General features: G+C 43.2%; 1 protein-coding gene across 1 annotated transcript in view; it reads left to right on the top strand.

Annotated features, from left to right (window-relative positions):
- The window catches only part of LOC309553977 (NXPE family member 3-like), a gene marked incomplete at its 5' end in the record, with an annotated part of 49,630 nt that overhangs the window by 25,762 nt on the left and 9,562 nt on the right, over nt 1–14,306 (top strand). Inside the window, one exon of the mRNA XM_082255496.1 lies at nt 13,961–14,031. Within this exon, the coding sequence (XP_082111622.1) occupies nt 13,961–14,031 (71 nt within the window). The remainder of the gene's footprint in view (nt 1–13,960; nt 14,032–14,306) is intronic.

Genomic DNA, 14,306 nt, shown 5'->3' with positions numbered 1-14,306 from the left:
CAGAAGTATGAGATGAACCCCAACAACTTGGAAAGGTGGATCTCTCTCACACGTACCAACACAGACTATCCCCCAATTTAACTGATCCCCAAAGGTTTTTGATTAAATAGCGGAATAGAAAATATGATCCCAAAAAAGTGTATGTATATCACACGTACACAACCACACTAGGCCCCAATTACTATTGTTTGTACCCCTAAAAGGCTAGGAGTAGGGGGAGTATGGAACAGGCAGCACCCTCAAACCTTCAGAAGTATGAGATGAACCTCAACAACTTGGAAAGGTGGATCTCTCTCACACGTACCAACACAGACTATCCCCCAATTTAACTGATCCCCAAAGGTTTTTGATTAAATAGCGGAATAGAAAATATGATCCCAAAAAAGTGTATGTATATCACACGTACACAACCACACTAGGCCCCAATTACTATTGTTTGTACCCCTAAAAGGCTAGGAGTAGGGGGAGTATGGAACAGGCAGCACCCTCAAACCTTCAGAAGTATGAGATGAACCTCAACAACTTGGAAAGGTGGATCTCTCTCACACGTACCAACACAGACTATCCCCCAATTTAACTGATCCCCAAAGGTTTTTGATTAAATAGCGGAATAGAAAATATGATCCCAAAAAAGTGTATGTATATCACACGTACACAACCACACTAGGCCCCAATTACTATTGTTTGTACCCCTAAAAGGCTAGGAGTAGGGGGAGTATGGAACAGGCAGCACCCTCAAACCTTCAGAAGTATGAGATGAACCTCAACAACTTGGAAAGGTGGATCTCTCTCACACGTACCAACACAGACTATCCCCCAATTTAACTGATCCCCAAAGGTTTTTGATTAAATAGCGGAATAGAAAATATGATCCCAAAAAAGTGTATGTATATCACACGTACACAACCACACTAGGCCCCAATTACTATTGTTTGTACCCCTAAAAGGCTAGGAGTAGGGGGAGTATGGAACAGGCAGCACCCTCAAACCTTCAGAAGTATGAGATGAACCCCAACAACTTGGAAAGGTGGATCTCTCTCACACGTACCAACACAGACTATCCCCCAATTTAACTGATCCCCAAAGGTTTTTGATTAAATAGCGGAATAGAAAATATGATCCCAAAAAAGTGTATGTATATCACACGTACACAACCACACTAGGCCCCAATTACTATTGTTTGTACCCCTAAAAGGCTAGGAGTAGGGGGAGTATGGAACAGGCAGCACCCTCAAACCTTCAGAAGTATGAGATGAACCTCAACAACTTGGAAAGGTGGATCTCTCTCACACGTACCAACACAGACTATCCCCCAATTTAACTGATCCCCAAAGGTTTTTGATTAAATAGCGGAATAGAAAATATGATCCCAAAAAAGTGTATGTATATCACACGTACACAACCACACTAGGCCCCAATTACTATTGTTTGTACCCCTAAAAGGCTAGGAGTAGGGGGAGTATGGAACAGGCAGCACCCTCAAACCTTCAGAAGTATGAGATGAACCCCAACAACTTGGAAAGGTGGATCTCTCTCACACGTACCAACACAGACTATCCCCCAATTTAACTGATCCCCAAAGGTTTTTGATTAAATAGCGGAATAGAAAATATGATCCCAAAAAAGTGTATGTATATCACACGTACACAACCACACTAGGCCCCAATTACTATTGTTTGTACCCCTAAAAGGCTAGGAGTAGGGGGAGTATGGAACAGGCAGCACCCTCAAACCTTCAGAAGTATGAGATGAACCCCAACAACTTGGAAAGGTGGATCTCTCTCACACGTACCAACACAGACTATCCCCCAATTTAACTGATCCCCAAAGGTTTTTGATTAAATAGCGGAATAGAAAATATGATCCCAAAAAAGTGTATGTATATCACACGTACACAACCACACTAGGCCCCAATTACTATTGTTTGTACCCCTAAAAGGCTAGGAGTAGGGGGAGTATGGAACAGGCAGCACCCTCAAACCTTCAGAAGTATGAGATGAACCCCAACAACTTGGAAAGGTGGATCTCTCTCACACGTACCAACACAGACTATCCCCCAATTTAACTGATCCCCAAAGGTTTTTGATTAAATAGCGGAATAGAAAATATGATCCCAAAAAAGTGTATGTATATCAAACGTACACAACCACACTAGGCCCCAATTACTATTGTTTGTACCCCTAAAAGGCTAGGAGTAGGGGGAGTATGGAACAGGCAGCACCCTCAAACCTTCAGAAGTATGAGATGAACCCCAACAACTTGGAAAGGTGGATCTCTCTCACACGTACCAACACAGACTATCCCCCAATTTAACTGATCCCCAAAGGTTTTTGATTAAATAGCGGAATAGAAAATATGATCCCAAAAAAGTGTATGTATATCACACGTACACAACCACACTAGGCCCCAATTACTATTGTTTGTACCCCTAAAAGGCTAGGAGTAGGGGGGGTATGGAACAGGCAGCACCCTCAAACCTTCAGAAGTATGAGATGAACCCCAACAACTTGGAAAGGTGGATCTCTCTCACACGTACCAACACAGACTATCCCCCAATTTAACTGATCCCCAAAGGTTTTTGATTAAATAGCGGAATAGAAAATATGATCCCAAAAAAGTGTATGTATATCACACGTACACAACCACACTAGGCCCCAATTACTATTGTTTGTACCCCTAAAAGGCTAGGAGTAGGGGGAGTATGGAACAGGCAGCACCCTCAAACCTTCAGAAGTATGAGATGAACCCCAACAACTTGGAAAGGTGGATCTCTCTCACACGTACCAACACAGACTATCCCCCAATTTAACTGATCCCCAAAGGTTTTTGATTAAATAGCGGAATAGAAAATATGATCCCAAAAAAGTGTATGTATATCACACGTACACAACCACACTAGGCCCCAATTACTATTGTTTGTACCCCTAAAAGGCTAGGAGTAGGGGGAGTATGGAACAGGCAGCACCCTCAAACCTTCAGAAGTATGAGATGAACCCCAACAACTTGGAAAGGTGGATCTCTCTCACACGTACCAACACAGACTATCCCCCAATTTAACTGATCCCCAAAGGTTTTTGATTAAATAGCGGAATAGAAAATATGATCCCAAAAAAGTGTATGTATATCACACGTACACAACCACACTAGGCCCCAATTACTATTGTTTGTACCCCTAAAAGGCTAGGAGTAGGGGGAGTATGGAACAGGCAGCACCCTCAAACCTTCAGAAGTATGAGATGAACCCCAACAACTTGGAAAGGTGGATCTCTCTCACACGTACCAACACAGACTATCCCCCAATTTAACTGATCCCCAAAGGTTTTTGATTAAATAGCGGAATAGAAAATATGATCCCAAAAAAGTGTATGTATATCACACGTACACAACCACACTAGGCCCCAATTACTATTGTTTGTACCCCTAAAAGGCTAGGAGTAGGGGGAGTATGGAACAGGCAGCACCCTCAAACCTTCAGAAGTATGAGATGAACCCCAACAACTTGGAAAGGTGGATCTCTCTCACACGTACCAACACAGACTATCCCCCAATTTAACTGATCCCCAAAGGTTTTTGATTAAATAGCGGAATAGAAAATATGATCCCAAAAAAGTGTATGTATATCACACGTACACAACCACACTAGGCCCCAATTACTATTGTTTGTACCCCTAAAAGGCTAGGAGTAGGGGGAGTATGGAACAGGCAGCACCCTCAAACCTTCAGAAGTATGAGATGAACCTCAACAACTTGGAAAGGTGGATCTCTCTCACACGTACCAACACAGACTATCCCCCAATTTAACTGATCCCCAAAGGTTTTTGATTAAATAGCGGAATAGAAAATATGATCCCAAAAAAGTGTATGTATATCACACGTACACAACCACACTAGGCCCCAATTACTATTGTTTGTACCCCTAAAAGGCTAGGAGTAGGGGGAGTATGGAACAGGCAGCACCCTCAAACCTTCAGAAGTATGAGATGAACCCCAACAACTTGGAAAGGTGGATCTCTCTCACACGTACCAACACAGACTATCCCCCAATTTAACTGATCCCCAAAGGTTTTTGATTAAATAGCGGAATAGAAAATATGATCCCAAAAAAGTGTATGTATATCACACGTACACAACCACACTAGGCCCCAATTACTATTGTTTGTACCCCTAAAAGGCTAGGAGTAGGGGGAGTATGGAACAGGCAGCACCCTCAAACCTTCAGAAGTATGAGATGAACCTCAACAACTTGGAAAGGTGGATCTCTCTCACACGTACCAACACAGACTATCCCCCAATTTAACTGATCCCCAAAGGTTTTTGATTAAATAGCGGAATAGAAAATATGATCCCAAAAAAGTGTATGTATATCACACGTACACAACCACACTAGGCCCCAATTACTATTGTTTGTACCCCTAAAAGGCTAGGAGTAGGGGGAGTATGGAACAGGCAGCACCCTCAAACCTTCAGAAGTATGAGATGAACCCCAACAACTTGGAAAGGTGGATCTCTCTCACACGTACCAACACAGACTATCCCCCAATTTAACTGATCCCCAAAGGTTTTTGATTAAATAGCGGAATAGAAAATATGATCCCAAAAAAGTGTATGTATATCACACGTACACAACCACACTAGGCCCCAATTACTATTGTTTGTACCCCTAAAAGGCTAGGAGTAGGGGGAGTATGGAACAGGCAGCACCCTCAAACCTTCAGAAGTATGAGATGAACCTCAACAACTTGGAAAGGTGGATCTCTCTCACACGTACCAACACAGACTATCCCCCAATTTAACTGATCCCCAAAGGTTTTTGATTAAATAGCGGAATAGAAAATATGATCCCAAAAAAGTGTATGTATATCACACGTACACAACCACACTAGGCCCCAATTACTATTGTTTGTACCCCTAAAAGGCTAGGAGTAGGGGGAGTATGGAACAGGCAGCACCCTCAAACCTTCAGAAGTATGAGATGAACCCCAACAACTTGGAAAGGTGTATCTCTCTCACACGTACCAACACAGACTATCCCCCAATTTAACTGATCCCCAAAGGTTTTTGATTAAATAGCGGAATAGAAAATATGATCCCAAAAAAGTGTATGTATATCACACGTACACAACCACACTAGGCCCCAATTACTATTGTTTGTACCCCTAAAAGGCTAGGAGTAGGGGGAGTATGGAACAGGCAGCACCCTCAAACCTTCAGAAGTATGAGATGAACCTCAACAACTTGGAAAGGTGGATCTCTCTCACACGTACCAACACAGACTATCCCCCAATTTAACTGATCCCCAAAGGTTTTTGATTAAATAGCGGAATAGAAAATATGATCCCAAAAAAGTGTATGTATATCACACGTACACAACCACACTAGGCCCCAATTACTATTGTTTGTACCCCTAAAAGGCTAGGAGTAGGGGGAGTATGGAACAGGCAGCACCCTCAAACCTTCAGAAGTATGAGATGAACCCCAACAACTTGGAAAGGTGGATCTCTCTCACACGTACCAACACAGACTATCCCCCAATTTAACTGATCCCCAAAGGTTTTTGATTAAATAGCGGAATAGAAAATATGATCCCAAAAAAGTGTATGTATATCACACGTACACAACCACACTAGGCCCCAATTACTATTGTTTGTACCCCTAAAAGGCTAGGAGTAGGGGGAGTATGGAACAGGCAGCACCCTCAAACCTTCAGAAGTATGAGATGAACCCCAACAACTTGGAAAGGTGGATCTCTCTCACACGTACCAACACAGACTATCCCCCAATTTAACTGATCCCCAAAGGTTTTTGATTAAATAGCGGAATAGAAAATATGATCCCAAAAAAGTGTATGTATATCACACGTACACAACCACACTAGGCCCCAATTACTATTGTTTGTACCCCTAAAAGGCTAGGAGTAGGGGGAGTATGGAACAGGCAGCACCCTCAAACCTTCAGAAGTATGAGATGAACCCCAACAACTTGGAAAGGTGGATCTCTCTCACACGTACCAACACAGACTATCCCCCAATTTAACTGATCCCCAAAGGTTTTTGATTAAATAGCGGAATAGAAAATATGATCCCAAAAAAGTGTATGTATATCACACGTACACAACCACACTAGGCCCCAATTACTATTGTTTGTACCCCTAAAAGGCTAGGAGTAGGGGGAGTATGGAACAGGCAGCACCCTCAAACCTTCAGAAGTATGAGATGAACCCCAACAACTTGGAAAGGTGGATCTCTCTCACACGTACCAACACAGACTATCCCCCAATTTAACTGATCCCCAAAGGTTTTTGATTAAATAGCGGAATAGAAAATATGATCCCAAAAAAGTGTATGTATATCACACGTACACAACCACACTAGGCCCCAATTACTATTGTTTGTACCCCTAAAAGGCTAGATGAGGAGTAGGGGGAGTATGGAACAGGCAGCACCCTCAAACCTTCAGTATGAGATTGTGTTCACTGTACCCCACAAAGATTGAGTTCACTGCACCCCACAAAGATTGTGTTCACTGCACCTCACAAAGATTGTGTTCACTGTACCCCCCAAAGATTGTGTTCACTGCACCCCACAAAGATTCTGTTCACTGTACCCCACAAAGATTGTGTTCACTGCACCCCACAATGATTGTGTTCACTGCACCCCACAAAGATTGTGTTCACTGCACCTCACAAAGATTGTGTTCACTGTACCCCCCAAAGATTGTGTTCACTGCACCCCACAAAGATTCTGTTCACTGTACCCCACAAAGATTGTGTTCACTGCACCCCAAAAAGATTGTGTTCACTGCACCCCAAAAAGGATGTTGTTCACTGCACCCCAAAAAGGATGTTGTTCACTCCACCCCAAAAAGATTGTGTTCACTGCACCCCACAAAGATTGTGTTCACTGCACCCCAAAAAGATTGTGTTCACTGCACCCCAAAAATGATTTTGTTCACTGCACCCCAAAAAGGATTTTGTTCACTGCACCCCAAAAAGGATGTTGTTCACTCCACCCCAAAAAGATTGTGTTCACTGCACCCCAAAAAGATTGTGTTCACTGCACCCCACAAAGGATTTTGTTCACTGCACCCCAAAAAGATTGTGTTCACTGCACCCCAAAAAGGATGTTGTTCACTGCACCCCAAAAAGGATTTTGTTCACTGCACCCCAAAAAGATTGTGTTCACTGCACCCCACAAAGGATTTTGTTCACTGCACCCCACAAAGATTGTGTTCACTGCACACCAAAAAGGATTGTGTTCACTGCACCCCAAAAAGATTTTGTTCACTGCACCCCAAAAAGATTGTGTTCACTGCAGCCCAAAAAGATTGTGTTCACTGCAGCCCAAAAAGATTGTGTTCACTGCAGCCCAAAAAGATTGTGTTCACTGCAGCCCAAAAAGATTGTGTTCACTGCAGCCCAAAAAGATTGTGTTCACTGCAGCCCAAAAAGATTGTGTTCACTGCAGCTCACACACAGAAAAATGGATGTGGATCACTGACACCTGCCTATCTCCAATCCCACACCACACAGCAATATCGATTGTAGTTTGTAGAACACAGTTTCCCTAAAATTCAGCAGACTCTGTCCCTAACAGGATTGAGAAGAGATCGTAGATCAGGATTGAGTGCAGACCCCACCCCCCACACAGCAATATCGATTGTAGTTTGTAGAAGACACTGACCCTATATAATTCAGCAGACTCTATCCCTAAAATGCCTACAACTCGCCCTGCCTAAACACTCCGACCTGTCCCTCAATTCTATCCGGACACAAATGGTTTTTTCCTGCCTATCTTTCCCTAATCAGCAGCCAGCACGTTGATGTGTGCTCTGTCCCTGAATCTAAGCAGCATAATGACGCCGCTGCGGCTGCCTCGAACTTATAAAGACTTGGTCACATGCTTCAGACGGCCAATCACAGCTACTGAGACATTTGCAGGCATGGCTGGGATGGCTTAAGGCACACCAGTTAAACGATTGTTGATTGGCTGTTGAAAGCCCGCCATGAAAAGAGCGCCAAAGCATGCAAAACCCGGAAATAAAACGACCGAACACGGATTTTTACCCGAACATACAGTAAAGTGTCCGTGTCCGTGTTCGGGTACAAAAAATCCAATTATTCGGTACGAACACGAATAATACAGTCCGTGTTCGCTCAACACTACTGTTGATATAGGGGATATCTTTTTGGGAAATGAAGAAATAATCTATTCTGGAATATCTATTGTGAGGGGCTGAAAATAAGGTATAATCTTGGTGTTGGGGTGTGTGATTCGCGATGTGTCATGTAAGGTGAGTTCTTGCAATTGTAGCTTGATTCTACGTAAAGCCGCGAATGGCAAGGAAGCTGTTCCCATGGAGGTGTCCTCAAGCGGGTTAAAGGCCACATTGAAGTCACCCCCCAAGACCACCACCCCCTCTTAGAAGGCTGCAAGTGATGCAGACGTGTCCTTAAAGAAGGAAACCTGAGCTTTATTTGGGCTGTAAATGGTGATTGTTATGGGAGTTTGCCAGACAAGTCCTTTAAAAAAAAGGTATCTACCCTCTGGATCAATTAGAGTGTCGGAGATTTTTAGGGGTAAAGATTTAGACACAAAGATAGATACCCCCTTGGTTTTAGCGAAGGGATTCGTTGTGTGCATCATGGATGGAAAATCGGAGTGAAATTTGGGGATCTTGTCTGACCGGAAATGGGTTTCCTGTAGTAGGACCACGTCTGCTTGAAGTTTTTTCATGGATAGTAAGAGTTGGGATCTCTTCTCAGGAATGTTGAGACCCTTGGCATTAAGTGAAACACATTTCAGGGTGGCGGGTCGGGAAATTGTGTCTCCACCTAAGCTGGTTTGTGATTTGGTTTTGTGTGAAGAAGCCATTTGTTTAGGTTATTTTACTTCTGTTTATTGGAAAATTTATGAGTCACTACTTTTGAATTATATAATGAGTGCGAAACTTAGACCTCAGGAGAGGGAAAGAAGGATCGGAGAGGGGGGAGGAAGGTAGGAAGTAAAGGGAGTAGGAGAAGTGATCTGACAGTGCGAGTAGAATGGCTTGAACTAGGTAGGTGCGTGGAAGGATTTTGAGGGTGACACTGGAAATTTGATAACAATATAGTCTAAAAGAGATCAAGGCAGTCAGTGCATAGTTAGTGAGGCTGAAAAAAGACACAAGTCCATCCAGTTCAACCTATGATGTGTGTGTGTGTTTGCTTTTAACCGTACATTGTATACCCCTGTATGTTGTGGTCTTTAAGGTGTCCATCCAATAGTTTTTTGAAACTATCAAGGCTCCCCGCTGATACGACTGCTTGCGGAAGAGAATTCCACATCCTTACCGCTCTTACAGTGAAGAACCCCTTACGCACTTTAAGGTTAAACCGCCTTTCCTCAAGTTTTAGTGAGTGGCCACGTGTCTTATTGTATTCCCTTACTCTGAATAGTTTGTTCCTTATGCTAGGGTCGCCAGTACAGTATTTGTACATTGATATCATATCCCCCCTCAATCGTCTCTTCTCCAGAGAGAATAAGTTCAGTGCTTGTAGTCTTTCCTCATAGCTGATGTCCTCCATTCCCCTAATTATTTTTGTTGCCCTTCTCTGGACTTTCTCCAGTTCCAGCACATCCTTCCTGAGGACCGGTGCCCAGAACTGGACAGCATACTCCAGATGTGGCCGGACCAGAGTTTTGTAGAGTGGAAGAATAATCTCTTTATTTCTGGAGTGAATCCCCTTTTTTATACAACCCAGTATTCTGTTGGCTTTGCTTGCAGCGGCTTGGCATTGCATGCCACTTCCAAGCCTGTTGTCTACCAGTACCCCCAGGTCCCTTTCCATCCTAGACTCACCCAGAGGTTCCCCCCCTAGTGAGTAGCTTGCTTTCTGGTTTCTGGCCCCCAAGTGCATTACTTTACATTTTTCTACATTAAATCTCATCTGCCATGTAGTTGCCCACCCCGTTATTTTGTTCAGGTCTGCTTGCAAGATTTCCACATCCTGCATAGAAGATATTGGCATGCCTAATTTAGTATCATCTGCAAATACTGAGATTGTACTAGATATCCCCTCCTCTAGATCATTTATGAATAAATTAAACAGGATTGGCCCTGCAACTCCCGTGATTGTAGCGAAAAACATTATGCAACCTGACTTCCAGGGTTGGATAAATCACTATGTTTGAGGTATCATGGGGATAAGTGGACCGAGATCAAAGGATCACAGAATGAATTGTGTAAGAGCAGTACAATACTATAATATGAAAACTTGTGGATGTGTACTTGTGAATGTAGGTATAGAGGAGTAGGATTAGGGAGAACATAACCTTAAATGCAAACTGGAAGAATAATAACAAAGGATCTGTCAGTACCTGTTCTCCATAGCCGCAGTGTAAGAATCCCAGCCTGCAGAACAGGTGTGTATGAGTAGTATTGTAGAGAAATACCTTCAGGCAGACTAATCAGGACAGTGTGTAACAATCAGGGACGTATGAGAGTTGGCAATTCGTGATTCGACACCGCCATCTAGTGGATAAATTCCAGTATTGTTCCTAGAAAACATTACTATACCAGCAATATATACCACAATTAGAAAGAACATGGATGATACAGAAATGACATTGTCTAGGTAAAGGTTATTCTCAAGAAAATTAACTCGCAATAATGAGCAAGGTGTCTGTTTGAGTCTCAGTAACCTGAATATGTCGGATAGATCAGCTTGTAATTTTTTTTCTCAGCAGGAGCTGGGAATTAAACAGTGTTATCAGAAGGCATTGGGTGATACTTCTGGTAGGCATACTAATTAGTACTGTGGGTATAAACCAATCATTAGAACGTATAACTTGTGGGGTGGTTAACAGAGATTTGTATTAAGCTTTTCTAGATGAGACGTTATAGGAGTGGTGGAGTTAAGGAGTGACTAGAGTTGTCAACAGACACCTGCTCTGTCAAAGTTCAATAAAATCAGGTCTGAGAGAGGTATTTAACTAAGGAAGTTATTCTGCTCTGAGTCTGTGCTGGTGATGGAGGAACGCTGCTTCTCCCAGGAGATCTGCGGTTAGCTATGGGGGGCGATCTATGAGGCGAGTTTCTTCTGCGTCTGGAGGATCTAGGAGAATCCTGAAGGGGAATATCCATGGCTTCTTCGCGACAAGGCCTCTGCTGGGGAGAAGGGAAGTTCCAATCCGGAATAGGAACAAGAGGGATGTGTAGAGCATCACAAAATGCTGGGATATCCTCAGGGTAGCGTAACTGTGCTGTGCGCCCCCTGGCACCTGCTGATAGGCAAAAGGGGAACTTCCATTTATAGGGTATGTCCCTGTCTCTCAGAATATCAAGGAGGGGGCGCAGGGATTTTCTTTTTTGCAGAGTGATCTGCGACAGATCTTGGAATAATTTAATTTCAGCTCCCTGAAAGGTGATCCTACCTCGAAGCCTGGCTTTGTTTTAATTGAAAATTCAACACACATCCTATTATGTCTCTAGGTGGGTCTCCTTCTCTGCCTCTGGGTCTAAGGGCCCTGTATAGTCTTTCCATTTCAATTTCTGAATCATGTGGTCTTTCCAGCAGATCATTAAAGATGAATAGGACTGACCTTGTGAGATTGGGGGTTTTGATGGATTCGGGGAGGCCCCTTATTCTAATGTTATGCCTCCTGCCCCTGTTTTCCAGGTCTTCTAAGTGTCTATTCATTTCTCTTAGCTGGACTGAGTGGGAGGTAAGGGCTTTTTGTGCGTCATCTATTTCAGATTCATGACGGTCAGTAAGGTCCTCCACCTCATCCAATCTATTGGTAATGTTCTGCATGTCTCTACGGAGATCCGCTATGGCAGTATTAAAGGAGGATTTGATGTCATCCGCAAGTGCTCTCAGGTCATCCAAACAAAGTGCCCTGGTTGTGTTGGTGGCAGTGGGTGGATGGATGGCAGCGGATGGATGGGTGGAAATGGGTGGATGGATGGCAGCGGATGGATGGGTGACAGTGGATGGATGGATGGCAGCAGATGGATGGGTGACAGAGGATGGATGGATGGCAGTGGATGGATGGGTGACAGTGGATGGATGGCAGCGGATGGATGGGTGACAGTGGATGAAGAATGGGGAGAGTCAGTTTGGCTCAGCATGCAGGTGGGGGCAGTAATTTTGTTACCTGATGCTTGTAGTGAAGTTGTGGTCTCCTTCTGGTGTGTCCTGAAAATATCTGGGATCTGTTTCTCCTTTTGTGCGTCCGGGTCTCTGGGTGAGCTGCCATTCTGTGTTCCTTTGATTACTTTTTACCTCTTTTTTCCTCTTCCCCCTTTCTATGTTAAGTACCCCTTTATGCTGTGATTTTTCAAAACTTGAAAATACGTAAATACAAATATATTCAACCTAAAATTCGAACAAGGGATCTGCAATGAACCATTCCATTCTGTGTAAACGTAATCTTGGGCTGTTGAAGTTTATAAACAAGGTGCTTTTTTGAACGGGCAACACATATGAACTAATCTTATGCAAGATACTCTCCCCATTAAATCATCTATTGTGGAGAGACAGGTATACCTGGTACATTTATTCAGACATTGTCCTTCATGAGATATTTAAAACTGAGGATTTCTTTATATAGATAGGGTATCTTCCAATCAGTTATACAATATTGTTTTTTGATGAAGTATAAGGTTATTATAGGGTGAAAACCTTCTCTCCTTTTAAACCAATAAAAACATAAAGCCTAAATTCAGGTTTGAATTAACTTTAAATAGCTCTTGTGGGCCAAAATAATCCAAACAAACTTCCTTTACTAACACATGCATTGACTGTCAGCGCTGTATCAACTGTATGTAGCCTTAGCTACATTGTGTATTTGCATTTTCTGGATGAATACAAAGCTTCCTGAGATTGGCTGAGGTGGAGAGCATGATGTCATCTGCCTGCTTCAGCCAATGAGAAAAACTGATGTTTAAGGCACAGTGTGAATTAAAAATTGTATTAATAATACCATATGGACTTAGAAATAATTCTTATAGAAAAAAAACCCACAAGTTTGAGTCTTTGTATTGTGAACATCCAGAACCGTATAGCATCTTGGTAGGTCAGGATATACCCGATTCCAGTCCATCCAAGTACACAAAAGCATGGGGGGGGGGGGGTTGGGGAGGGTTAAAACTTCATGATTTATATGATGTCAGTAGACCAAATAGATTGCATTGGCTGTTGCCTTCATCAGTGTGGTGTCCCCTCCCTTTCTCTTCATATGGCCAATTACAACAACAGAAACAGGGAGCCAATGCCGCCAATCAACACTGAAGGTCTGTGTTGTGCTGTTGGTTGGAACTCAGGCAGAGTTGTGAGTGGATGGAGATGAAATATAATGCCCCCTCATAAAGCAGGGATGCCAATTCTTATAGCCAGGATGGTTCTGGGGATGCTGTACAGGTGACAACACACTCGATCTGCGGACTGTGTTTGGAAACCGAGGACATCTGCTCACACTACTAATGGCACTTTTCCACTGCAAGTACCGGCTCGGCTCTACTCGGCCCTGCTTGGCCCGGTTTTCTTTTCCACTGCTGGTACCGCATGGTACGGTGTTGGAATGGTTCGGTGCGGTACGGTATGGTTTGCTTTTCCACTAAAGTAGTACAAAAGTTAAGTGGGTTGGATAACAACGGGGTGGGTGGGATTCTCTGACCAATCAGTGGCTAGTAGTGACTGCATGCAAAGGATTGTGGGATATGGTACCGGGTATGGTACCTCTTGGAACCACAATCGAGGTGGTACTGTTTTTGAGAGCCGTACCATTCGGTTCCATGCAGTGGAAAAGTGCGGCCGTACCGTACCGAACCGTTCCTACACCATACCATGCGGTACCAGCAGTGGAAAAGCACAAAAGCGAGCCGAACTGTTCGGTTCCATGCAGTGGAAAAGCGACATAATAGGTGTAGTTTTGCTATTGGTAAAATTAAAACTCTTTAACTGAATGATGTTCTTTTTCAGCTCTGTTACATACCAGGCAATCAAAGGGTCAGTTCCTACAATCAAGGTGAAGTCAAATAACAATTCACTGGGTAAGATTTTTAGGGAATTTTAAGTAACTAAATGCTAGAACAATATTTCAGATTGCTGTTGTTTTGTCTGTAGTTCCTCAGAAGTTCTGCATGCAGTTATCCGATTGTAGGACCCCAGTCTTAGAAGGCATGCAACATATTGTAGGGCCTTCCCAGAACAGGCAAGTCAAACAAGGTTGTGATCTTTCCATAAAGTTTTAAAGCTGAACTCCAGGCAGATATAAATGACATGGATTAATGTTGCTTGGTATTCATTAATAAATTATTAAATGTAT

This window comes from Pelophylax lessonae (genome assembly GCF_965119305.1).
Source record: "Pelophylax lessonae genome assembly, chromosome: 4".
Lineage (NCBI taxonomy): Eukaryota > Metazoa > Chordata > Amphibia > Anura > Ranidae > Pelophylax > Pelophylax lessonae.
The sequence above is the reverse complement of the archived record's forward strand: the minus strand, read 5'-3'. Positions and strand labels throughout refer to the sequence as shown.